The following is a 25,952-nucleotide window of genomic DNA, read 5'->3' as shown; positions in this document are numbered from 1 at the left end:
ACTTCAGCGCGCTACAGACCTCCGAGCCAGACGGAGACCGAGAGCACCAGGCTACCAGACTCCCAGACTACATCAGAGGGAGATCACAGAGATACGGGCACGACATCAGCACCATATCCAGGAGTGGCTAGCTCACTTACACTCACACCCGGAGATCATGCTCCGAGGTATTTTTGCCTCGCCATCGCCTATGTATATCACATATTACACCCCCATTATGGTATTGGTTGGAGCTAGACAAATCTGCATTGCATTCTTGTATACCCTACGCATATAGGTTGCATACTGAGCCTCTAGCAGTAGTGCTCCATCCATCACACCCCCCCACTAGCTCAGTACTTTCATACTTTATTTCATGTTCATTTTGTCCTTTTTTTTTCTGGACATCCAGAAGACATTGACACTTGTACATTGATTTGTCTCATAGGTCGAGTTCAGCCTCTAGTAGACGTTAATACAGCTTTCTTTCTTTCATTCTTCCTTCTCTCTCTCTGCGCGCGTTGTGCAAGCCCACCCTCCTCGCCTTCACCTCTTGCCTACTCTTCTCGCCCTCCCCCCTCGTCCGCCCTTCTCACCCTCGAAATGGGTTGAGGTTCTGAAAAAACAAAAACAGTCCACACCCCAAATGCCACATCCATCATGACGGCCATGCTTGAAGAAGAGAAGCGTCGCCAATCTAGGGCTCTACATGTGCGAGTAACAAGCTTGCAAGCGGGCAAGTCACCAGAAAAGGACGGTGAGACATTATGAAGACAAATGGGCCTCACTGACACCCCTTTTGTAGATGTTTGGCGACTTGACCAGAGAGAGGCCTCTCCTCCTCAAGTTCAAAGATACGGAGTCCTGTTTGGCTTTCTTGAAGAAGAAACCACTCTCCGAAACACCAAAATATACCTTGGAGATGACCTCACCCCCTTCCAAGTGGAACACAGGAAAGCCGGGATAGTTCAAGTTATGGAAGCTCGCAAAGCAAGAGAATGATCATCACAGATGAACGCTCCACATGTGTTGGGGTTGGGGAGAGCTTGCATGTACACCACCACACACACACACACACACACAGTGAGCTTGAACAAAAACATGGGAGAGCTTACTGTTGGAAAAGTACTCTATGATAATGAGGTACAAAAGTACAATGAGAACAAATAATAGCGTAGGGCAAACTGCCCAACATACATAAGTGTGTTCACACAGGGAAGAAACCTATGTCCAGCTATCCAATCTCTCCCTTGCTGACTGCCCACACTTTTGCCCCTCTTGTTCTTCACAGTCCAGCCCTTCCTACAGGTGCCCAAACAGTCCAGAACTTGCTTGTTGAGCATGGATTTGTGTCCTATGGATCCTGGACTAGTTCACACTAGTGTTTAGCACTTGGCTGTTGGCCTAAACTGCTTGCCTGAATACTTGTACAAATTATAATGCAAAAGGGTTGCATCGGTGTCCGGGACAACACACTCTGACTGTACCTATGGCCTATCCTGATAACAATGGCGACTAATCACTGGACTAGGGTTCACAGAATGCCCAGTACTCACCCAGAAGGTTACTAGAACTGTGCAGTCTATACAAGTATACCCATGTGGCACCCTAGTGCAGAAGGTGCACGTGTTATAGAAGCAACAATAAGCAGCATGATTACTAATCAATAAACTGTTTTTCTCAAACCAAGCTTCATGTGATTCCCAAGCTAGGTAATGACATAATGCATGCTTCTTTTAATCTCAACAAATTATCAGTAGGGTTCTTTAAAAAATCGATCACCATGGCAGGCATGGTCAATTATATAAAGTTCTGAATATGGGAAAGGTTATTTACTCATTACACAAGGAAACACACTCAATGGTAGATTTGAGGAAGTATACCATGTCTGAGAGGAGCTGAATCTGTTCAGCAAAATCTCGTGATTGAGAGGGAGTGCAGCAAGATATTATTTGAGCAACAAATTCTGTGATAGAACCTTGGACCCTATGTGTTAGCAGATGAGATGGATCATGCCGAAAAGGATGCTCTTCAACTAGAATGTACGAAGCAGGCTGGCAGACCTCCAAAAACTGTGCCAGGCGTTTGCTTGTGAGTCGGCTCCCCATCTGCGTGAACGAATATGATTAATTGAGCTTGATTTAGCACATGCTTTGAATTTGCCTTCTAAGATTTGTCAAAAGAGAATTTAATGTGAAGTAATCCTAGGAGCACAAGTCATGATTACAAGATCTTATTAATTATAACCTGAAGGCCCATGTTCGAGGCCTAGAAACAGATCAGACGTGATAATTGAACCTTTCTAAAGCCTGAGCAGAGAGACAAGCTTCTTTAAAGACTAAATTTAGAAGAAATACAGTAAATATCTCGGATAATATATACTTATATATATATAATGTAAGTAAAGAGTCCTCTTTGGCAGTGCATCACATTCACATAAAAAATATAATATATAGTATATAGTATATAATATATTTTATAAAGTATATACTATATACTTTATATTATATCACCACCAAAGAGGAGTAACTCTTTACCAAGAGATACCAAAGTGACTACATACCCCCCAAAAAAAAATATATCCACATGGCACATTCCTAGTGCCAAATGAGCAAGGTTTTTTAACAGCGTACTTTTTTGATGCAAGCAACATCAGTGAACAAAGAATGTAGAGCGAGTAGAAAAGACAGCAAACCTCACCCAACAGGTAACACAACAACAAAAGCAAAGAGAAGTACTAAATAGATTCCATGTCTCAAGCCATGAGGACCTTACATGACAAGCTGGCATGGGAACAAGAAGAAAAGGAGAATATGCTTAAAAGCCATCAAGATGTGGCAAGACATCAGTAGGAATAGATGCAAGAACCGCATGCTGATGTGGTACACATTCTACAGCTTTCGAGCTACTTTGGAAGAGAGAAACTTGCTTTGAAACCCAAGTGTGAGAATGCTTATAGGTACAACACATGCAACAATTAAAGAGTGCAACCTAGCTCAATTCCATTCACTTTGGATCAATGCAGTGGAACCCAAATTAGTAATATCAGGAAAAGTAGCATACAACTAAAACCAAAAACTTGAGGAAAAAAAACAAGTCTGTGGAGTAATCGGCTAAAATGACGGACAGAATGGTCTCCTATCTTTTCTAGTGAAACCACTGCTTCATTGATAAAATAAATGTACAATCGTAGCTGTCCCTAGTACAAAAGAAAACAAAGACTAGAGCCATGAGCTAGGAATGTCAAATCCGAGCCATATGATACAAAGTGGGACCAGCCTTATCATACAACCTATGGAGCTAACCCCCCAGTAGGGGGAGGGGGCCATCAAGGATATCAAGCATGAGATTAGCCTGTAGAAGGCTCAGCATATCCACCAGGCGTGGAAAGGTGGCTCTGTGCCTCTCCAAGATCTCCTCAAGTTAGGGCTGATGTCTGTGTTGCTGGTGAGGTTTAGGGAGTTTGGGACTGTGATCTGGCAAGGGATCGGGAACTCCAGAATGTGTGGCTCAATGAGGCTATGGGTATGTCATCCATGACAGTGGGGCATCCTCTCGTGGTCGGAAGAACTGGGTGATGATCACCTGGGGCCGGGGTGGATGTCTCCCATGGGGTCAGGACTCCCTAATCAATGAATCTCTATGGCGATGAAGCTCTAGTAGGACGAGGCCCAGGCACCGCTGATCTGGGTAATCCATGATCTTGGGTAAGGGTCCAAACCCCTCTCTGAATAGACAGTGGAACCTCCCTAGAATCTCATAATATATGGTGCACCTACATACAAGAGAGAGAGAGAGAAAGACATGAAGAAAGAAAGTTGTATTAACGTTTTCAAAAGGCCAAAATGACCTATGAGACCAAAATGCTACATCATGTCCATGGAATACATCATCATGGTACTGAAAGTAAAACTAAAAGAAAATATCAATAAAAAAACAAAGAGCCTCAAGCTCTCGCATCAGCCAAGAATATCTCGCATAGGGCGCTACAACATGGTACCCAATGTAGTAAGGCTAAGCCGGAGGGAGAAAGTCCTTACACAAATAAGAGAGAGAAATACACAAGATTGGGTTCCAAATATCCTTTGAAGGGCCCGCACCAAGGATGGTGTATTTGCATTATTGAATGTAAAGAAAAGGACTGACTTGGGCTGGAAATACCTGGATTGAAGTGATCTTCTACTGAGGTGTCTTGGCTGCATGTTACCTCTGCCCTTGACCTACTTCAACCACCTTGCAAAGAGCAATCCCTTGGCTGTCCTGGCCCTGGAGACTCTAGCACTTGCAGGACATTAAAGATAACAATGCCTTAGGCTGCCTAATGTTTATATAGGACACCATGCTGCTGGTCAGTTTTTACATCTGGCTGTCAGCCTGTTTTCTGAAGGTCCACAACTTAAATATTCACTTAATAATAGGTATTTTTCACATGTGTGGTCTATGGGCTGGCCAACTAGGTGTGTGTGCCCCCAACAGGCTGCCAACTGGCTGCCCAGCCCTCCTATGGCTGGTTGCTTGGGCATGGGGGCCTCCATGGCCCCTAGGGTTGCCTCTGATGGCTGCCCAGCTTGTCGGCAAGGCTTCTAAAGCCTTATGGAGTGGCCCAGAGGGCTGCCGCGATGCCAAGCTAAATGCAACTAAGACCCTGACTCCTAGATCTGGTGTCCCAAGCAAAGCCCGGTATACCTCTACATCATTCCGTGGAACATGCACTACTTCCATGTGCTGGACATGCACACCTGACCATGGACTCTAAGTGGATCCTTGGTTGACTCGTCCCGGACTCGAGCTCACAAGGGGCCAGTTACCGCTCTAGGTCCTGCCACATGGCATCCAAGTGCGGGACGTACATGACAAAAGCAGTGCAGTTTATCAATGCCATGGTGTGCTTTCAAGTGTTTGTCATCAATTCAACCAGTTCACATGCAAAATGAATTCCTTTCACTACAATAGTCCCAAATTTTAAACAAAAAATACAACAATTATTAGGAACAAAATACTGCCCATACTGTACACATACCTGAAGCACAATGTCCGGTTTTATCAAGTCATGTACGTGAGTACTCAGTAGCATATGATCAAAGTAGTCAACCACACATGCTTGTCCATCCTCATTGACCAAATCCAAATGCCGTAAGCGGACACCTGATAAAATATCTGGCACTACTGGCCATCCAAGATGCCTGGCTAGCAGCAAGACAGCCCGAGCTTCTTCTGCTTTCTGAAGGCCTCCAACTATGAGTAGACCACGGCAGCCAGAAGTAATTATGTCTGCAATCTCTTTTATCTCACTGCATGGTATATATGGCTGTTTGCTTACAATTGCTGCCACAGTTCTCACATATTTGGTGAATGGTAATGCTTTTGATACCCATCTCTCTAAACCCTTCAAGCAATCAAGATTCCACACATCAGGTGTCCCTGCAAGAGGTTCTCGAAATGCAATGTTTATATGAACAGGACCCATTGGGTCTGCGCTTGCCCTAAATACTGCAGCATCTATTGAAGTCAAAACCATCCTGCATTGTATGTCTCCACTTGGAGGTGGCAAATTTATCTGATGGTGAACAAATGATCCAAAGTGGTTCACCTGAAACAAGAGAATGTGGCTTTCATAACGGAGATATATTGTAACCAAAGGTTTTATATAGCACTAGAAGTAAAGGGTGTTAATTGGAAGTTACAAATCAAGGATTTTAATAACACTCTTTAAAATCCCTTTCATGCCATTAGGTGCTATCCCACATTTCATTCAAGCAGACAAGAGGCCTTACGTATAGAAGTAAACCACTTCATGACCATACATGTGGCAATTGTTTTCCCATTAGTTAAAAGAAAATCCGCCAAGAGCAGTAATACAACCCTGTGCATGACACTAGAAATGGCTGGCCGCTCATGGGGAGGTGGAGAAGAAGGGTCCAGCGCTCATGCGCCATCCTCTCTGGAGAAGAAGGGTCCAGTGCTCCAAATCAGAGGAAAGCATCCCGCTACCACTGCATGCACTCTTAAGTCTCCTGCTAGGCGCTGTAGGCTTCCTCGCAGGCTGTGGAAAAGATCAATTGAGGTAGGGGGGCTGGACTCACCTCCAATGGACCCGTTGCAGTAGACAGGTGCCCACTGCAACAAATTAACAATAAACAGGAGGTAGGAGGAGAAGAACGAAGATCTAAGGAGCTCCGTGTACCACTGCGCAACCCCTGCACCTGAGCGTTGTCCACCTGCTCCCCGCCATTTCTCCTGCTGCTTTCTAGCCTTCCGCCATCTCTCCTGCCCGCCATTACCCCCCCCCCCCCCCCCCAAGCGCCGCCCTGTCTCTCCTGCCCCGCTTCCCTGCTGCCCCCCCCTTTCCCCTGTTGCTCACGCTGCCTGGCCTCCTCGTCTGCCCTCATCCTCTTCACTGGCCACAGCACTACAGTGAGCCCAATGCCCTAGACTCCCTGGACCTCACCAGCAACACAGACATCAGCCCCAGCTTGAGGAGATCTTGGAGAGGCACAGAGCCACCTTCCCACGCCTGGCGGATCTGTAGAGCCTCCTACAGGCTAACCCCATGCTTAATATCCTTGACGGCCCCCAGGGTTAGCTCCATAGGTTGTATAATGATGGTCCCACTTTGTATCATATGGCTCGGATTTCACATTCTCAGCTCATAGCTCTAATCTTTGATTTGTTTTGTACCATGAAGAGATTGCAGGGACACTATTTTATTACTTTTGGTCTCATAGACCCATTGGGTCTTTTGAAGACGTTTAATATAACTTTCTTTCTTTCTTTCTCTCAATTTTTTTTATATTTTTAATTTTTGGATGCCACATGGCAGTGGGCACACGGCCTACATTGCTATGTGGCAACACAACCTTTATTCTGAATTTTTTATTTATTTATGTTTTGGCACACGTAGCCACGTTGCCACGTGGCAATGCAACCAAGTTTTTCCCCATTTTTTGAGTACCACATGGCCTACATTACCATGTGTCGACACAACGATTCTTTTGTCGAATTTTCTTCTCAATTTTTTTCCATTTTGGCTATTTCATTTTGTGAAAAACCACAAGAAGGGATGATGCAAAGTCAAGTCTTACTTTGGGTCTAGTAGTGCAAGGAAGAGTTGCACTCAATGGGGATGGAGTGCACACATCCTAAGATTCATTACATGGAATGCACACAAAGGTAGACATACCACCATGGAACCTTGAGCAATTAGCTTCAAGAGAGATTGTATATTCAAAAAGTTGGTAAATGAAAAGAGTAACTCCAAGGCTATGCAGCAACAACACGTAGCTTTTCCATGCAAATAAAGCCTCAAACCTTTTTTGTCCAGAGGCAAGAATGGAATCATTTGGCATTATAGACCCTCAATGATGTTTTTTTTGCCACCCTCTCATTGGTGTATCCCTCCAAGAGCAACCAGCCATGGAGGGAATGCCCCCCCCCTCCCCCCCCCCCCCCCCCCCCCTCAATTTCACCTTTTTCTCAGATCTATTTTCTGTTTTCTAATGGAAGAATCTTTTTATTTTTCTTATAAACAGAAAAAAAGAGGCAAGTCTTTTAAGTGTTGTAATTGTGTGCCACAAAGGTTTCATGCAGCCACCCACAACCCCACTTAAACCATGTTGAATAACACCATGCTCAAAGCTAATGAAAAATGTTCTCAAGGCGTGTTGATGCTCCCTATTTCAGGTCAAAAGTACCTGATCGATGGTTTGATTAGCACCAGCCTGCTGTAATTCTGGTGGTCGATCAGCAGTAAGCAAAATCAATGGCACACAATCCTGATTGGCTTCAACAACCTGCATAAAGTCAACAAAATATGAAATAATTACAAATAAATCTCTAATCTCTTTATAATCTCCAATCAGGAAGTTCCTTCAATACTTCAAAGGCATCAGCTTCCAGAGAGGACAAGATTTTTTATCATGCAAATGTTTGGTTTCCCAACAGCAGATTAGAAAGGACTGTTAAAAAGTGAGAAAACAGACTGCTGGCAAAAGATTTGAAACTGCTGTTCCAGATGACGTGATGACGACTGCAGGCTTGCATGCTCCACGTCCATATCCAAGAGCATGAAATGCTAGCGAGCGCTCATCAATACAAGAGACACAGTTGGCTTTGTAATTTTCAGATGCTGCCACAGCAAGAGGGGAAGATCTTGATCCAGGTGCAATACAGAAATACTGCATTACCAAAACACTGAAGCTTTAGAACTCAATTGAAAACCTTACAGAATATGCAAATGGAGTTTCAGAAGACTTAACAGTTACACCCAATCTGCAGCATTCTTCCACTATGAGCCTTGCCCACAGAGCATTTATATTCACAACATCTTGAAGGGAAGAGAAGGGTTGTAGTAATGCTTCAAACTGCAACCCCAACATCAGCATCAATAATCAGATGATAGAAGCTGCATTCTGTAGGTGATAACTGTTTATCAGCAGCCAATGGCATCAGCACTAACAGTAAGAAGATAGCAGCTGCAGGAGTATAGCACATGCATACAGTAGGAGAGAAATAAAAAGACCAGTTCTGCATTGAAGAGATGATCAACATACCTGCTGAATCTTCAGATCAAGTTCTCTCCATTCTGAGGAAGACTTTGCACCCTTGACTATACCAACTCCAGCATACAAATACAAGCGTGTACCCTAGAAAGTGAGTTCAAAAGGACATATAGTAAGGGGAAAATCAAAACTCTAACAGCATGAAGCTTAAGCAGCTAAGCCTTTCATTCACTTACAAAGACTTTGTTCTGAGGTAATGCAATCTGTTTATGCTCTAATAGTGAAGATCTGATGGCAACAGCAAACTCCGCTTTATCACCACTAATCCAACCCATGGGACCAGCATACATTCCCCGATCAAAAGCCTCTGCACAAAAACAGCAAATATACAGAACAAAACCCAAAGTGTTTGAAAAACTCACAGAAAATAGGCAGTCTATGGATAAAATTATATTATCTTTTTCTTTGATACACATTCCATATCTCTAAACTGTATGGAAGATAGTGCACTTTAGAGCTTTCTTGGTGAATTTAACACTATGGAAAGCTTTCTTTGGCTGCAGCATGGATTGCGTAACTAAGAAGGGAAACTTTCTCTACCACTATGGAAAGGGTAGTGATAATCCAAGAATCTGGGGATTGGTTTGCATTATATGTATAGAATGAAACCGCATACAGTATGTTTGTAGAAACATAATCAACATGTCTAGCTAGGCAACTAATGAAGCCTAGCACTAAGGGAAAGTAGCAAATAGAAAGAATTAGTACAGAAAATAAGGGTTCAAGCCTATATGAAATTTTATTGATTTGATCTACTACTTTGAATGGTCCATAGTACCTTTTGGACAGCTTTGGAAAAGTAGAAGGCTTTCCAAAGCCCTATTTGAGTCGGCTTTTGTCAAATTTCAGCAAAACCCAAGTAACCTTTTCAAAGGCTAAATGCCTTTGAAAAGGCCCGTAGCCGATTATAGGTTTTGGGTTTATAGACAGAAATGTGGAGAGAGAGAGTGGGCAGTATTAGCTTTGGAAAAGGAGAAGGCTGTCCAGAGCCCTATTTGAGTCGGCTTTTGTCAAATTTCAGAAAAATCCAAGTACCCTTTTCAAAGGCTAAATGCCTTTGTCTCTTGTCAGCTTGTTTCTTTTGTCTTTCCTGAGCTAACTTGATGATGGCTCAAACCAGATTCATGGCTGATTTCCGATCCAAAGCAAACTGATCAGCAACAAATATCTTGTCTTTGGTGTGAACAATGGGTGGAAGATTGACCCTTCCCTGCATGATTTCATTTGGAGCTTTCCCTGTGGATGAATGCACTGTGTTGTAGAAAATTCTAGCAAAGGAATATACTTCTCCCATTGTGTTTTGTGTTCACCAACATAAGCCTTGAGCATATCCAACAGTGTAAGATTCACCATTTCCGTTTGAGGATGGAAAGAAGAAGAGAATTTAAGGTTTGTTCCCAAGTTCTCAAACAAAGCACACCAGAAGTTGCTTGTGAACTTGGGGTCCCTAGCTGAGTCTCTTTAGAGAGTTGGCCACTAGAAGAAGTGCTCTAATGCACTTAGAGTGGCTGCCTTTCCTGATGCCTCCCTTTAAGCACCTTCTCTCTCATTGGAAGAGTAATGCATAGGCGATTATTCATCAAGAGATAACCCTCTTTGATACAATAATGCGGATGAGGTTTCCCTTGCTGTAAATTTTCCTCAATTTTTGCAAAGTCATCATCTTTATCATAGGTGTTCTACATGTCTGCAAACTTTTCATGATGAGCTACTGTCATGGCTGAAATCCGAGGTATACGAGAGAGTGCATCTGCCACCACATTATGTTTTCCAGGAGTACACATAATCTGAAAATTGAACATAGATAGAAAATTTTCCCATCTCACATGCTTCTCTTGCAAGTGCTTCTAAGTATTGAAATACTTCAAGCTTTGCTGATCAGTTTTAACAACAAATTCATTGCCCAACAAATAACGCTTCCATAGCTTTAATGCATGAACTACAACTGATAATTCCTTCTCATAAATGTCATACCTTTTCTCCACTTCATTCAAGCGTCTACTTCAAATGCCACATCATGCTCTTCTTGATTGAGAGCTGCACCAAGACAATTTCCACAAGCATCTAATTCTACCAAAAATAGCTTTACTAAGTCTGGAATGATGAGGACATATTCAAAGGTTAGGGCTGGAATGATGAGGACATATTCAAAGGTTATGGCTGTTTTGAGTTTGTTGAAAGCTGCCTTCTCAGCTTCCATCCATCTGAATGCACTTTTCTTCTTAGTAAGGTCATGCAATGGAGAAGCTATCCGTGCAAAATGCCTGATAAAGCAGCGGCGGTAGTAAAACCATAACCCAAGGAAAGATCGTACCTCATGCACGTCACAAAGATCTCACCATTCCTTGATTATTTTGACCTTCTCTCGATTCATTTGAATGCCATTTTGAGAAATAACATGTCCAAGATAGTTAATCTTGTTCTTGAAGAATTCACTCTTTTTACTATTGATTAGAAGCTTGTGATCTCAAAGAAGATGCAAGACAATCTCCAAGTGTTGGTGATGCTCTTCTTCATTCTTGCTAAAAACAAGGATGTCGTCAAAGAGAGAACCAACATACTATCGAAGATCCCAAAAGATGCATTCCATCATTCGGTTGAAGGTAGCTAGTGCATTGGTTAATCCATAAGGAGTCACCAAGTATTCATGAAGGCCAAAAGCAGTGCAAAAATCAATTTTATGAACATCCTGTGGTACCACCCTCTTTAGGTCAATGCAGCTATAGATCTTTGAGCCTCCTAGCCGATCCAAGATAGCATCAATCCTTGGGATAGGGAATCAATTCTTTACCGTGATTTTATTGAGGGAACCATAAACAATGCACATTCTGAATGTACCATTTTTTCCTGCACAAGGAAAACTGGAGAGCAACCAGTAATGATATCATAGATGCATCTTTAAGTTCCTTCCTATCATTTACATAAATCAGGTAGCATTGAACACAATCTCTAATAGCGCGAGAGACTTGCATGTGGCTTCCCATTGATATAGTATCTCCGCTAACGCTTGCTTCGATCTCCTACCTTTTGCCTTTGTGTTTGAACTCGACCCCCCTTTTTGTGAGAATACAGCGCGGAGCCCACTATGTGATTCCCAGGCATGCCAAGAATGACATCTCACCATCCACGTTTCCAATGCAGAAGGTATCATGACCACCGTAGCCTTGCAATTGGAATTTCAACTTACCGATGTAAGGTACAACAATCTTCTTGGAATCCCATTATCATGATGCACAGCTTAGCAAAGCTCCATGGGTATTTTCATATCTTCACACTTTAACCCCACCTCCTTGGCTAGATGCCATGAGACGAAGCTCTCCTTAGCTGCTGGATCGATTAAGAAGAAAGCTTGCTTCCCTTGAAGCTGGCCCCAAACTTTCAACAATTGGCACATTTCTAGTGTATCGCCAGTGTTTCCAAACACATCTCCTACAGTGTTGGTGGTGGCATGTGGTGTAGCAAAATTCCTTTACCTGGTGTTTGTTTGTTGTTAGGACATTGCTTCACAACATGTCCTGGCTATCTGCACCTGAAACGTTTCCCTTCCTTCATGATATTGTCATATTTCTTCTTCGGAAAGTTGCTTGTTGTGTAGGTACATGGTAGAGCAGCTTTGAGGAGCATTTGATAGTGGATACGGCTTCATCTTCTTGAATGGCGGCTGAATGTCCTACCGATTTTCTCCATTTACATCCCCTTCTTTGTTGTTGGAAAGTCTCTTCTAATTATGCACTTTGAATGGCTTGCTACTACCATTCTCCGTTTCCCATGTCTCAGCACGGTCTATCAATTCTTTAAGACTAGAACATATACAATGATTGAGAGCAGTAAAAAGTTTGAACTGCAAACCTCCCTGAAATTTTCTCGTCTTCTCAAGAATTGCTAATCTTCTTGAAGTGTTGAACTTTGAGAAGAAGCTCCCAGAATCTCTTAATGCATTGTTTTCCTTCCGCTGAGAGCTTTTTCAACTCCCGCACTAGCTATTGCTACCTAGCACTACAAGAAGGCTAGATGAGATCAGGTATACAAGACACCACCCCCAAACACCAAACAAACAACACTCAAACTGAAGGTCTTGGCTTGCCTCTCTACAACTCAATGGTCCCTGCTTAAATTCAGCTCTAGACATCTCCTGATCTCGATAGCTTTTGATTCAGACAACTCCTTAAACCCTTCAGACCCTTTTCTTGATTCAGACAGCTCCTACTCCGAACATCTTCTTGATTCAATCTACTCCTAAACCCTTTCAGACCCTTTCCCTGATTCAAATAGCTCCTACTCCGAACGTTTTCTGATCTTAACACTTCTTCTTTTTTTTCGAGAAAAGATCCTTTCATTAGTTATATAAAAAACGCCCGTAGGGCTACAAAAGATCCTCTCTTGCTCATAAGAAAACAGAGCAGAGAGCCAAGCAAGGCAGCCTGGGAGACTCTCCCTAGGTGCTGAAAAGTACAAGTATCAGTACAAAGAACTGAGGGGCTATATCATACAATAGGAGGGGGGAAAAGCCAAACAGGTGGCCTGTAGTGCCAGCGGGGGGACCCCGCGTGTAGGGTATAGAAGGGGCCACTGCGCCAAGTGGTGTGAAAGGCCTGGCGCCGCAAGATCGCCTCATCCGAGTCGCCCGGATGCGGTCATACTGTCCTCGCAGGGTGTGGATCAACTACTGCCAAATCCCCCGAACAGTCTCTACTGGTGGCTCCAGTCTCCCCTCAAAGGCCCTGAAACACCGGGCCCTCCAGGTGAACCAGATGGTGAGGCTGCTGAGGAGCTCCCATCGTAGATCCCTCTCCTGTGTCCAGCCGGCGGATGAGAAATCCGGTGAAGGAACAAGGCGAGGCTGGCCCCTAATGAATCTGATGGCTTAGCTGTCCTGCTCCGTCTCATAGCCCATAGCAGGCCCTGACGAAGTCGACCAAGCACCGGCACCCAACGTATACATACCCTCTGGAGAGAGAGGGGCCAGGCTCCCATCCACCGTGGGGCCACTGGCTCGAGAGGCGTGAACCACTCCTCTGTGAGTGCCTCCTGAATGTCATCCCTCAAAATCAGCCCCCCTCGGAAGTGACTCAGCCTCTCCACCTAGATCTCCTCTGGGAGACTGCAGAAGGCCTGCCAGTCTCAAAAACTACGTGCTGGGCCTGCCGCCAATGGTCCCCAGGCTAGATGAGGCCGAGAACCTAGCATATGATCCTGCTCTGTGCGAACCGCTGGGCTCCAGATGAGCGGTTGTCTGGCCCGCTCCTCATCACAAGAAGGAGGTCTCTGAGAGAGTCCCGGTCTCAGCAACTCCCAAGCTCTCAAGATGCTCAAGGCAAATCTGTCCTCCCATCCTCTACTGAGGCCTGTCCTCCTCATCTCTATGAAGATCCATCGTATCTCTGGTGCCCAAGTGCCCCCTGCTGGGGGAGCCCGAGGCTGCAGCCGCTGAAAAAGAAGCTCTTTCCAAGGCTCAGCGCCTGGAAGCAGCCCCCGAACAATAAGCTTCCCCAATAGGGCTCTACTCTGATCAACTGGATCTATAATGCCCAAGCCTCCCTGGGCCAACGGAAGTGTAATAACTGCCCAACCAACCTGATCTTAACACTTCTTGCTTCAATCAGTTCTGATTCAGTCAGTAGATACAATCTCCAACCTAAAGTCTTGGCTTGCCTCTCTCTTCATCTCAATAGTCCTCACTTCCTCAGCTCTCATACTGATTGTTTTTTTCTGCTGCGGACAGTCTTGTTCCACACAGTCCTGATCCCACTAACTCTTGATCTGACAACTCTTGATCTAACTAGCTTCTAATCTGACAGCCCCTCGACTAACTGCTCTGATTTCAGATAGCTCAGCTCTCATCCTGTCATCTCTGTTCTTTCTCTCCCTCCTTCAGTCAGCACTGATTCTGCCACTTCCTCCTTCAGTCAGCACTGATCCAAATGCTTCCTCTTTTAGTCAGCTCTGTTTCTGTCAGCACTGATTCTGCCACTTCCTCCTTCAGTCAGCACCGATTCAATCAACATTGATTCTGCCATTTCCTCATCTGACAGCTTGCTATCTAATGGGCAGGCAACTTTCTTTCTGACCCCTCCTCATTCAATTAGCTCTGACTCAACAAGCTCTTGTTTCTAACAGCTGTTGATCTAAGAACTCTGAACTGACTCTTCCTACTTCAGATAGCTCTAATTCAACCAACTCTCTACAGTCAGCTCTTGATCAGTCAACTCAGCTTCAATCAACACTGATTCAGTCAGCACTCTTTCTGACAGCTCTTGGGCTGACCCTTCCTAGTCTGACAGCTTCAAATCTGTCCGCTCCTGACCTTAACACTTATGAGAGGATGCAAAGCTGTATGTGCCTAGCTCTATAAGGGAACTGAGTCCGACTAGTCTAACAAAAGAAACTATGATTGAATCCTCTGACTTCTATACTCACACTAATTGATGTCCTGCACCTACAAGAATTACTCTCTAGACTCTCTTCCCACACGGAATTGCTCTTCCCTTCCTTTCATCTGACACCTTTCAACTAACTCCATAAAAACAACCAATAAAAAACACAGGGACCCTCTAATAAGTATCCTTTACCCATGGACCTGTAAGAGTGACTATAGAACGAAGCAGACTTCTTTTATCAAACAGAAGTTGAAAAGGATTGCACTTATGTACAACAATTACCTGTTTCACTCAAAAATTTCTTTGCAAGGTCTTGGGGTTGTCCACATACTGCTGGCGTTGGATGCAGTTCTGACAGTAGCTCGAACTGTACAATCAAATACATTCCCAAAGACAAAAGCTCAACAATCTCAAGAAATACCATAAAATCTACTAACCACATCACGAAGCATATTCTAGAAAATGAGGGCAGTCCGTAACCATACTTCACCATTCTCATTGCAGAGTTGTCCAGCCAAGCGTCCATACAGATGCTGCACATTTGCCTGCTTTATGAGACCTTTGTAGGACTTTACCTTGACATGCTTGCACACCACCTGCGGCAAAAAATTTATGGCATGTGAAATCCTGACATGAGCTTTCTAAACAAAACAAAAGAATATAACTGCGCAATAAAACTAAAGTGCTATAGAGTTAGTAAGAAAAAGGTGAGCTCAAGAAAGCTCATAAGAGCTCATAATGGCTCAAAAGAGACCTTATGAGATCTTATAAGCTCATGAGAGCTAAAATACAGACCCACCTCTAGTCTTTGTTTGACACTCTCCATGACAATGTCGAACTCTGTATGATCCTTTGAACTGCCATTAGAACTAAGTCATCACATTAAGACAATTATCATCATTTAAACGAATTATTAGGCTTTCTATAAGGTTACTGTAGCATTCATATTAGCTGAAAGCAACGATCATAACAAGAGTTTATGAGACACTGATAAAGTGTTGAGGCCAAATCCAAACCAACAGCCCAGACCTTAAAAGTAGTTCAATGCTTGATCCATAATCTTTGCTCTCAGTTATTCCACGTGCGCGGGTGGCAGCCACAGCTTCGCTGAACACCTTAACCCCATCTTTGTAGAACAAACGTTCTGGCTGTCACAAAGGTGTGTAAACAAAAACTCAAGAATGATTCAAAATCATGTGAAATCCACATCAAAAAACTTCGAAAGATTGCAGTCCTAAAGAAAATCTCACATTAGACTAGCAACTTTGAAAATCGTGCAGGAGCCACTTAAATAGGTCTCCCTATGGTGCATGGATTACAAGGACTCTTGCATGAGGGGCCTAGTCCATTTACTTGCAAGTAGCTAGTATCCTCAATTAATCTAGTGAGCTCCATTTACGTGTCCCTCCACCATTGGGTCCCTCCTCCCACAGCGATTCACAGGTCAACCTTTGCCCTAGCCCTCCATGGCGCTCCTTACCAAGCATGGACTCGGCACATGCACCACCATCGTCTTCTTCAAACATTCTTGGACCAATGAGATCCAACTCTCAAGTGGTTCACACATTACTTCTCTTCCTCTGATCAAGCATGGCATGCAACCTCATCTACACCTCCATCCAAGAGGCACGAAGTATCAAAAACCTTAGCATTTTCATTATCAGAGAAGTCAACACCCACTTGCGACTTGTCCCTGGACAAGGGCTCACAATGAGCATGAGCAAGACCCTCATGGACAAAACAGAGGTGTCCTTCCTCATCTCTTTGAGCCCCAAATTAAACCCAACTGACAAACATATGTTACTGACTTTCTCTCACAATATTGCCCCACTTACCTGCCAGGCACTGTCCCACACATTCAAAAAGCAGCCCACAAGCCATCACACCAGTGAGTGAATTCTCCTCGTAATGGAAACATAAGACATGCCGAACCCTAGCACAACATGACTTGCTCCCACAATGCACCCCCCAATTTCATTTAGCCTACCAGACACTGTCCCACACCATCCAAAAGCTGTCCGTTAGCCCTCACATTTAGGTGGTGCCCAACTAGGATGTCAAGTGTCACCCTCCCTCAAACATGGCTTCTCTTTGTAAGGAAAACATTAGCAAGGCTGAACCCCAGCATAGCATACCGAAAGTGGATATTGAGCCATGAGTTTCTTAAAATGCATCAAATATAGTAATAGCTTTAAAAGTCAGTCCTGACAAAGCACCGAAGAAAAGGAGCGAGTAGTAATAGCTTTGAAAGTCAGTCCTGATAAAACACCAAAGAAAAGGACCTGAGTGCATATACGGATGGAAAGTTCAGGTTATTTCCCAAACTCAACGAAAACCAAAGTGCAATCTTGACTCTATGAGAATCCACTCACAAAGCTTCAAATCAACAACTCCATCATGCAGAGTGTAGACTACAAGCTATGGCATCCTCACTCACGTCATCAGTGCCCAAGAGTAGGTGCAAGTTAATGTATAAAGATATGTACTGCAGTAGACAAATCTTCAAAGATAAACTATGGAACTGAGTTTCTATCACTTCTCCGGAGGTGAAACACAGGCTCAACCATGATGAAGGCTAGAAAGAGAACACAGAAACACACACACAGTAGCTGGTTGCACCACTTTGCATTACAAAGAACGATTTCATGTGATCTATTCATTAAAGTTCTCGTACAATACATAAACAAAAAAAGTAAAAACATGTAAAATGAATAGAAAGGCTAGCCAAGCTGCTAAACTCATCTTTTAAGGCAAACTTGTTACATTAAATCATTTAATCAACATGAACATTTGCCATGCTGTACTCACAGTGCTTCCAATGAATGCACTTCTATTTGGAAGTTGGATACAGAATTGATACGCATTTGGGTCTTTGTCCTGCAAAATTTTGCATGCATTATATTATAATGATGACTATTTATATTCCAGCAAGCTTCTAATTTAAGACTGTTATAAATCATGCCAATGCTAGTAAAACGAACCTGGAGAATAGAAACTAGAGTAAGTGGCTCTAAAACTGCATCTACTTCAATCTTTGTTTTGCGAGCTAGAACCACCTGTAGGCATAAAGAAAAAACAATCAGCTCCCCCTCCCTGCATGGAAATTTTCTAGTGTCTTTCAGAGGAACAATACCTAGGAATCGAGTAACATGGGATTGTCTTCTGACATGCTGGTTACATTACTGGACTCTTTAATGCAACCTATGCTTTTCCACCTAGTGACTCACCCTATGTCAGCAAGGAGGTTGAAGAGGGTACACCCCTTTATCCTGAAATCATGATGTCATTCTTGGAAGAGATCACAGCTAGAAGAGATCAGCATTCTTGGAAAGTTCAACACACGGGCTTACAGCAAGGAAATAGGCCATACAAGGTTAGATGGGACCACTTCACTCAGCACATCTTTGTGCTTATGACATCATTAAGGGAGCCAAGCAGAAGGACAACATAGTAGCTTCCCCATTTGAGTTGCCACCTGAAAGAAGCATTTATTTGGGTTCAGGTTTGGCCTCTCATCTTTGTTTAGCATTATAACTTGTATTTCAATTGAACACTCTCCACCTCCACTGGTCAAGCTTTTAACGAAGAAGAGCATATGCAGATGCAATCCACCATGGCCTCCAGCATAGCAAAGTTCCTCATTGGTACTTGTCACCATTTGGCCACCCAATTGGTCCACCTATGTTTTCTCATTATGTATGTACCTTGGACGGACGTCCATAGCAGTTGCATATGCCGGGGATTGATGCCACTCATGTGATTATGTGGACTTGGCTTTCCGTTGAGACTTGTGCCTGTGTATACATGCCCGGAAATGCCTGGAGGATTGATGTTCCATTGGGTCTGGTACCTTGTGTACTTGCCTCGAGCACGTCTATTTTGGTATAGTTTCATGAATAGGGATTTGTCCATACCAATGCTACATTGCATAAATTACATGCTGTTTTCATGCTTGCCTAACCAATGTGTAGTTCCGGGTAAGGGGACGCCCGCCTGTGAACCATGCGTGTAATTGTCTGCTAACATGGTTATGTGGCATGTGACAGGTGGTAAGTATTGGTCATAAACCTGGCCTTAGAGATTAGCACTAATTTATAAGCGAGTTTGTACACACTTGATTAAGTTTTGGGTGACCAAAACTCACTTCTAAGTTATGACCAACCTTGTGTTCACACATTGATGTCCCGAGATGGACAAAACCCAATGTCCACCCAGACCTTATCCCCTTTGTACAAAGGGAGCAACCAGCCATGTGTCCATTCTAGCTTGCACCACAAGGCACTTGCCCTCTATACTTGACACCTAGAGTGGACAACTTACCTGTCAGAATACACAGCGGAGATGATGACCAGATCTTGGAACACAAGCAAAACGCAATGCAGAAAAATCACAGCAGAAGAGAGAGAGAGAGAGATAGAGGCGTTTAACTCTGCTCTATATACACAAAAGAATCTCGAAATCGGTACAATACTGACAAGAGGGCTAGGGGCCATTTCATATGGCCCCCCAACAACAGTCGGCCTGCTATAGGGCAGCCGAGAGGACACCCACGACTTGCAAACAGCAGTTGGCCAGTACAGAAGGTACACAACCTGTTGTCCAGTCCAATCGGCTAGCTCCAAAATGAGAACATAAACATGCTGATGCGGTCGGCCAGCAACTGGGTTCTCCTGCCATCTCAGGGCTGCCTCCCAAGCCACATAAAAATGGGAAAAAATAGGGGAAAAATACGGAGAGTGGGAAAAAATGAGAAAACACCTAATAAGGGCGGGCACACCCACAACATAGGCCCTGGTGTATAAAAATAGACAGTAGATGACTTCTAACACCCCCTCTCAGCTCCTGGCTGTGAAACCAACCACAGGGAGCTGGGGTGCCGCCTGAGCAATCCTGAGATAGCGACTTCGTGAAGAGGTCTACCGTACTGTCCTCCGTCGAACAGAACTCTAGCAAGATGTCATCAACAACGATCTGTTCACGAACAAAGTGCCTCTAGATGACCATGGGTTCCTCCAGTGGAAGCCCAAACCTGCAATGCAACCTCTGCATCCTCACTACCTCACAAGCAGCATCACAAGCAGCCCGGTACTCTGCCTCTGTCGTTGACAAGGCAAACGATGACTGCCTCGTACTGCTCCAAAAAACTGCTCCTGGGCCTGAAGTAGATCTCCTCGTGTCCAGATCTCCTCCCCAAACTGAGTCACTCCAACCTTGGAGTCGGACTCCATCAATCAATCTCCCTCCTATGTACAAGAGTCCATGATCCTTCGCATGCCGCAAAAACCACTGGAAATGCAATCCTGCCTCCCAAAGAGTCATCTGCACCATGAGCTCAACTGCCTCATCAGGAAGCTCCCGTCCAATCTGGTGCAAGGTGGAAAGGTACGTAGTGTACGGCACGCTATCAGTACGTACGGAACGTACTTCTATACGGAACAAATTTTAAGGTACGTAAACAGTACGTACCATTTGTAAACAGTCCTAGAAACCTGAATATTTTGTAGACATAGCAATCAAATACTTAAAATAAAGACTCAACCTCATTACTTAAAGTTTAAATCAATTATCAATTATCAGTTACCAAGCCCATTACACAATACCTCATGTTAACAGTCATAGTGATATAAGCAAGAACCATGAAAGTCATAGATTATAAAAGAGAGTACAAATATCATGTCTACAGCACATGTCCTGGTCCACAAGTGCAAAAAGCAAAACAATGAAACACTACAGTTGTCTAGACTCTAGAGTCTAGACGCAAGAGTCTCAAATCTCATCATCAGATAAAGATCATGAGTCTTCTGAAGAGAGCATGCCTCCATCATTGATACCATTGCCCTCTTCATCGAACTCTGGCTCAGCAGCAACAAGCTCCAGTGCATCCTCGTCATGTGCCTCGGGAATCTGAGTGTGAATGAGTTCGACAGCAAAATTTCTACTTCTAAGTTCTTCTTGAGTCCAAATTTCAATTTATACCTGCTTCGGTGACCCCAAAGCATGGTAGCTTCGCACGAGCCTCATGCTAGCTCTGCAATACACCAACTTCTCTAATTGAGAAGTACTAAGGCGATTCCGAATCTTACATATAAGAGAGTATGAGCTCCAATTCCGCTCACATGCTCCAGCTGAGCAATCCTATGCAAAAATGAGTGCAATGCGAGCAAATTTGTAAATCTTTTAATGCTAAAACATCAAGCTTCACTACCGAAGACTATACTTTAGAGATTAAATACAAGTTACCTGAGATAGAACACGAAGAGCAACTCGTGAAAGGTTTGGAAGACCAACCCTTCCATAAGAGTGCCACCATGTCAAAGGGAATTTCATGGCTTCCTTCCTCAATGACACATGTCTCGCAAATGAAGCACCAATACCACTCATGTAAGTGGTGAACTCTCTATCGATCTGAAGTTGCTCCTCCTCATCGAACATCCTTCCAACATACTCTGACTGCTTCATGCTCAAAGCAGTATTATTCCATAGCTCTGGCGACCTGTAGAGAGGATGGAGCATGGCAGCCATCGCATGGATGGGACGGCTCATGAATGTCCACCGTTTGTCTACAATGTCCAAGATCTCACCTCGGCTGAAAATGAGAGATTGAAAATACATGTCTTAGGTTATAGTACTAAGTGTACACATGTCAGTCCTGACTCCTGACATGTCATGAGAATCGAGAATCGAGAAGTCATAAAAATCAAAGAAAGAGCAAGAAATTAGAACTATTGCTTACCGTTGAGCAGTCATCATGGAGCACTAAGCAACATGGTCTTTCATTTGCATAAACAAATGAAAGACCAGCCCCAAAGTTGAGCCCTCCATGTCTGTAAGAAGGAGAAGGACATACACGGGCTTAAGTGCAACTAAAAGGCTATGAACTTGCTGCCAAAAATCATCATCCAGGATCCGCCTCTGCAAGTATTTTGTACACTCATCCTCTGAATGATGCATCTGTCGCCACCTTGGATCCACAACTGTTGATGATAGTGAATCTCTTATCTTGTAGAGCCTATCCAAGACCAAGAATATGTAGGCAAACCTGGTCTTGGAGGGTCTCACCATATCCAAAGGGCTATGGCTCCGAAAGATGGCAAGAGCCTGATGCTTCTTGCGGAAGAAGGTGGTGATCTTTACAACATCTGCAACAATGGGCTGCACCCAAAAAAAGCTTCCCAATGTCTTCCATAAGTAAATCAAGACAATGGGCAGCACATGGAGTCCACACTATATGTGGAAACTCTGCCTCGACCATTTGACCCATTGCCTTGCAGTTAGAGGCGTTGTCGGTCACCACCTGCACAACATTGTCCTCCCCAACCTCAAGGATAGCCTGTCGAATGTGGCCATAAATGAACTCCCCTGTGATCCTGTCTCCTGCTCTCCCTGCATCCACGGCACGCAAGAAATAGGTGCCCAAGCAAGATGACACAAGGATATTGATTATATGCCTCTTGCGAATGTCTGCCCACCCATCTGAAATAATAGTGCATCCAAACTCCTGTCAACCTGCTTTCACAGGAGTGAGCGCCTTGTTATCAAGGCCTTCTGCTCATCCAACATGGATGTACGCATCTTCGTATACTCAAGACCTGTCCACGTCTCAGTAGGCCCTACCTGCGCAATTGCTTTCACCATTCTTTTCCATTGGTCTGTCCTTAACATATTGAAGGATATATTACACTCAATAAGAGTACGACAAATCTCCATTTCTGCCACCCTTTGCCGCTCCTTTACCCAAGCTTTTGATGAGATACAAGAACGCAGAGTGGATTGCTTTGATGCCTCCCCTCTACCTCTCGCATCTTGTGGCAGGAGGTCCTCATCATCAGCAATACGTGCCCTCTTCCTGCCTGTGGTGGATTGGGCTGAAGCCAAAAGACTTTCACCCTCATCTACTGTACCTGAACCTGTAACATCTCCAATACAAGCATCATGGAGAGCATCTTGCGTACTTTCACCACCTCTAACACTGCTTGCACCACCCATTGCAGGACAATTCTCCGCAATCAATTGGTCTCTCACAGCTTGTGGTATTTTATCACATGGACCACATTGATTGGTGCACCCGATACCTGTCATGTGCTTGATGACGCGAGTTATGGTGCTAGTGTACTGCTCCCCGCAATACTTGCATGCCCATAGCCGAGTACCTGACCCTTGCTGAGAAGGGGTGTTAACAACCCTCAGGACATTGGTGTGGATTGCCCAGTTCGGGTTAGTCTTGCGCGGCATGATGAAGTCTGGGCAGGAGAGAGAGCGAATAAGAGCGAAAAAGTTTCCTCTGCAAAGTTTTGCAGGTACACAGAGGGGATACGATTTTGCAAGTACACACAAATGCCCAAATTTTGGTCGCTTATCTACAATCGCATGATCGCCACACGCCACACAATTTTTTATTTTTTTTTAATGTTTCCGTACGGATCCGTACAGTACGGTACTTTACCGTACCGTACCGTACGGCTGTACCGTACAGTATTGATCCATACGTACGTACGGCATCAACCTTGATCTGGTGTCCATTAACCAGATCAATGAACCATCCTGCTTCTGAGTCAAAGAGGCATCACACTGCTCACAAGGATCAACACCTGTTACAGTGCAAAACCAAGTCCCGAAAACTTGCTGAAGACCACGCAAGGCCTTCTGAAACCTGTCAACCACCCCCTCTAAATCTGGAACCACAAAGCTTGGAGAAACCACCTCCTTTTGCAAGTAATCAACTGCCACCTGCCTGGCTTTCCGAAAGGTCCCCCGTGGAAAGAACATCCTCAACTACAGGAGGTTCTTTGTCCCGAATACTACGAGACATCAGAGCATAAGTTACCTGCTCAGTTTCCTCTGACTGACGAACACAAGAACCACCAACATCAGTACTGGAAAGTTCCTACCAACTGCTGCCATCAACTGGCAAGCTATCCACCATCTGGTCCAGGAAAGCCTGCACCTGCAGCGTATCCACACTTAAGTGGCCATTACCAGACTGCCACTCATCACAAACCTGAGGACGTGGGAGAGAGAGTGCTGAAAGCTTGTAAACTCCATTCTCCATTCCACCTTCCCAAACCACCTGGCCTGTTGCTTTGTCCCAGAGAGCAACAAAATGCTCATCAAACTCCACCCGTACGCCAGTCTTGCAAACCTGATGCACTGACAACAACAGATGAAAACCAAGTGACGGAACATACAACACCTGGGAGGAATGCTTCCCCCCTCTGCCATCGGGAACTATCTCCATCCTGCCCTCACTGTGAACTGGGATAGTGGATGTATCCCCAGTAAGAATGTGACCAGAATACTTGCATAGATCCTGTAAATCTAAACGAGGAGGAGTCATGTGCCTGGAAGCACCACTGTCTAGAATCCACCCTCGAGTATCCGTTGCGGAGAATCCTCCAATCTCCTCCTTGCCTGAAGAAAATGAAACATCAGTGTCCATCACCTCCAGGTGCACAAAAGCCGAAGTCTTCATGATTGCTACTGAGGAATCTTCACCCTTCTCGGTCTTCTGCTTGGAACGCTTTCTCGCCATATTCATTACAGGTCCTCTCTGCCTTTAGTTTCTCGCGGTCAGTAACAGACTTCTTCTCAGAAGACTTCTCCGACGAAGCCTTCCCTTTGCCCGTGTTACGGCCTTTCGACCGTTGGCCAATTAAGGCCTCCGAACCTCCACCCTGAGAAGGGTTCGTGAATCGTTCCTCCTGGTCCAAGACCATGGGCACAAGCTCCTCCCACGTGATGGTGCTGAGCCTGCCACTGGTAATCAAAGACGAGTAAAATGCTGAGTACTGAGAGAGCAAATGTGACAGCAACGTTATGGCCATGTCCTCTGACGATATCTCCTTCCCAGCCTGAAGAACTTCCTGCTAAAGAGCCTGCAGCTTGTTAATATTTTCCCGTATTATCGACGACTTTGCAGGGCACATAACCCGCATCTGTACTTCCAAGGAAATCCTCTTCATGGGCGATACCCTGTTGTAAAGAGAAGCCAAATGCTACCATATACCTCTGGCCAGCGTCATATGCTTTACATGATTGATTACTTGCAGTGTGCAGTTGAGAAAGATAAATAAACGGACCCTGGCGCTGACACGATCCCACATCTGTGTCTGAGCCTCCGGGTCCTTTCGGATCGACGGTAACTCCCCTTCCTCTACTTCCGGCCGTGGAGCCCCAACAACGACGAAATCAGCGAGGTCGTAAGACTCCAGAACAGATTCCATCATAACCTTCCATATACCGTAGTTGTTCCCGTCCAACTGATGGTCCACCGGGAACGTGGGGAGTGTCGGGATCTTCACATGTCTCTCGGCCATCTCAAACAGTTCTGCCATTGTGGAGATGTACACTGAAAAAGGGTGGGTGGGTGGGAACAAAGAAGAACTAATACTTGCAAGTGGTTGTCCAGCAAATCAGACCGCCGTCCTCTTGCTTCTCCTCTTCCCGAACAGTCCCGTACGGTCCACCAATCAGCAACACAACAATCCCCCTCTTGCTCACACAAATCCCAAGAAATATCTAGAGCCTAGGCTCTGATACCATGTCAGAATGCGCAGCGGAAGACTAACGCACGTAGGAGACGCATCACCATCGAGCACCACGAACACCCCCAACGGGCACTGCAACATCCCTCCACCGGGCTCCCATCTCCCAGTGAGCTGCTTCCCAAAACACCGGCCGGAGGAGATGATTATGACAAGGTGCCACTCTAGCCTATATATGGCTCTTCAACTTCCCATGCTTCCACTTATGGGATAATCCAAGGCACCTTCTAGCCATAGATCACACGCTCAAAATCACCAACCTTCCAACACCCTCCCTCAAATCGAGCTCCGCAAGCCACCGAGGCGCGAGGGGGTCGCCCAGGACCACACACGCCCGGGCTCTAATACCATGTCAGAATACGTAGCGGAGATGATGACCAGATCTTGAAACACGAGCAAAACGCAATGCAAAAAAATCACAGCACAAGGGAGAGAGAGATAGAGGCGTGTAACTCTGCTCTATATACACAAAAGAATCCCGAAATTGGTAGAATACT

General features: G+C 44.7%; 1 protein-coding gene across 16 annotated transcripts in view; it reads right to left on the bottom strand.

Moving 5' to 3' along the window:
* PHYLLO (2-oxoglutarate decarboxylase/hydro-lyase/magnesium ion-binding protein) overlaps nucleotides 1–25,952 on the bottom strand; it is a 169,922-nt gene that overhangs the window by 107,437 nt on the left and 36,533 nt on the right. For 11 of the 16 annotated variants that reach the window (XR_015263729.1, XM_086784347.1, XM_086784343.1 and 8 more), the window contains 13 exons: nucleotides 17,896–17,970; nucleotides 17,723–17,791; nucleotides 15,944–16,062; nucleotides 15,714–15,783; nucleotides 15,400–15,510; nucleotides 15,197–15,281; nucleotides 8,714–8,844; nucleotides 8,529–8,621; nucleotides 8,235–8,339; nucleotides 7,959–8,153; nucleotides 7,671–7,769; nucleotides 5,000–5,569; nucleotides 1,863–2,087 (listed from right to left, as the gene is read on the bottom strand). Coding sequence is in view for 15 of the 16 variants with exons in the window: in XM_086784347.1 (XP_086640473.1) it covers nucleotides 1,863–2,087; nucleotides 5,000–5,569; nucleotides 7,671–7,769; nucleotides 7,959–8,153; nucleotides 8,235–8,339; nucleotides 8,529–8,621; nucleotides 8,714–8,844; nucleotides 15,197–15,281; nucleotides 15,400–15,510; nucleotides 15,714–15,783; nucleotides 15,944–16,062; nucleotides 17,723–17,791; nucleotides 17,896–17,970 (1,947 nt within the window). In the remaining variant the exon portion in view is untranslated. The remainder of the gene's footprint in view (nucleotides 1–1,862; nucleotides 2,088–4,999; nucleotides 5,570–7,670; nucleotides 7,770–7,958; nucleotides 8,154–8,234; nucleotides 8,340–8,528; nucleotides 8,622–8,713; nucleotides 8,845–15,196; nucleotides 15,282–15,399; nucleotides 15,511–15,713; nucleotides 15,784–15,943; nucleotides 16,063–17,722; nucleotides 17,792–17,895; nucleotides 17,971–25,952) is intronic. The other 5 variants (XM_086784346.1, XM_086784344.1, XM_086784358.1 and 2 more) reach the window with 1 other exon arrangement.

The sequence above is a fragment of the Cibotium barometz genome, chromosome 47, assembly GCF_041138505.1.
Source record: "Cibotium barometz isolate CiBa-2024 chromosome 47, ASM4113850v1, whole genome shotgun sequence".
In the NCBI taxonomy this organism is placed as follows: Eukaryota; Viridiplantae; Streptophyta; class Polypodiopsida; order Cyatheales; family Cibotiaceae; genus Cibotium; species Cibotium barometz.
This window is presented reverse-complemented; position numbering and strand designations above follow the sequence as displayed.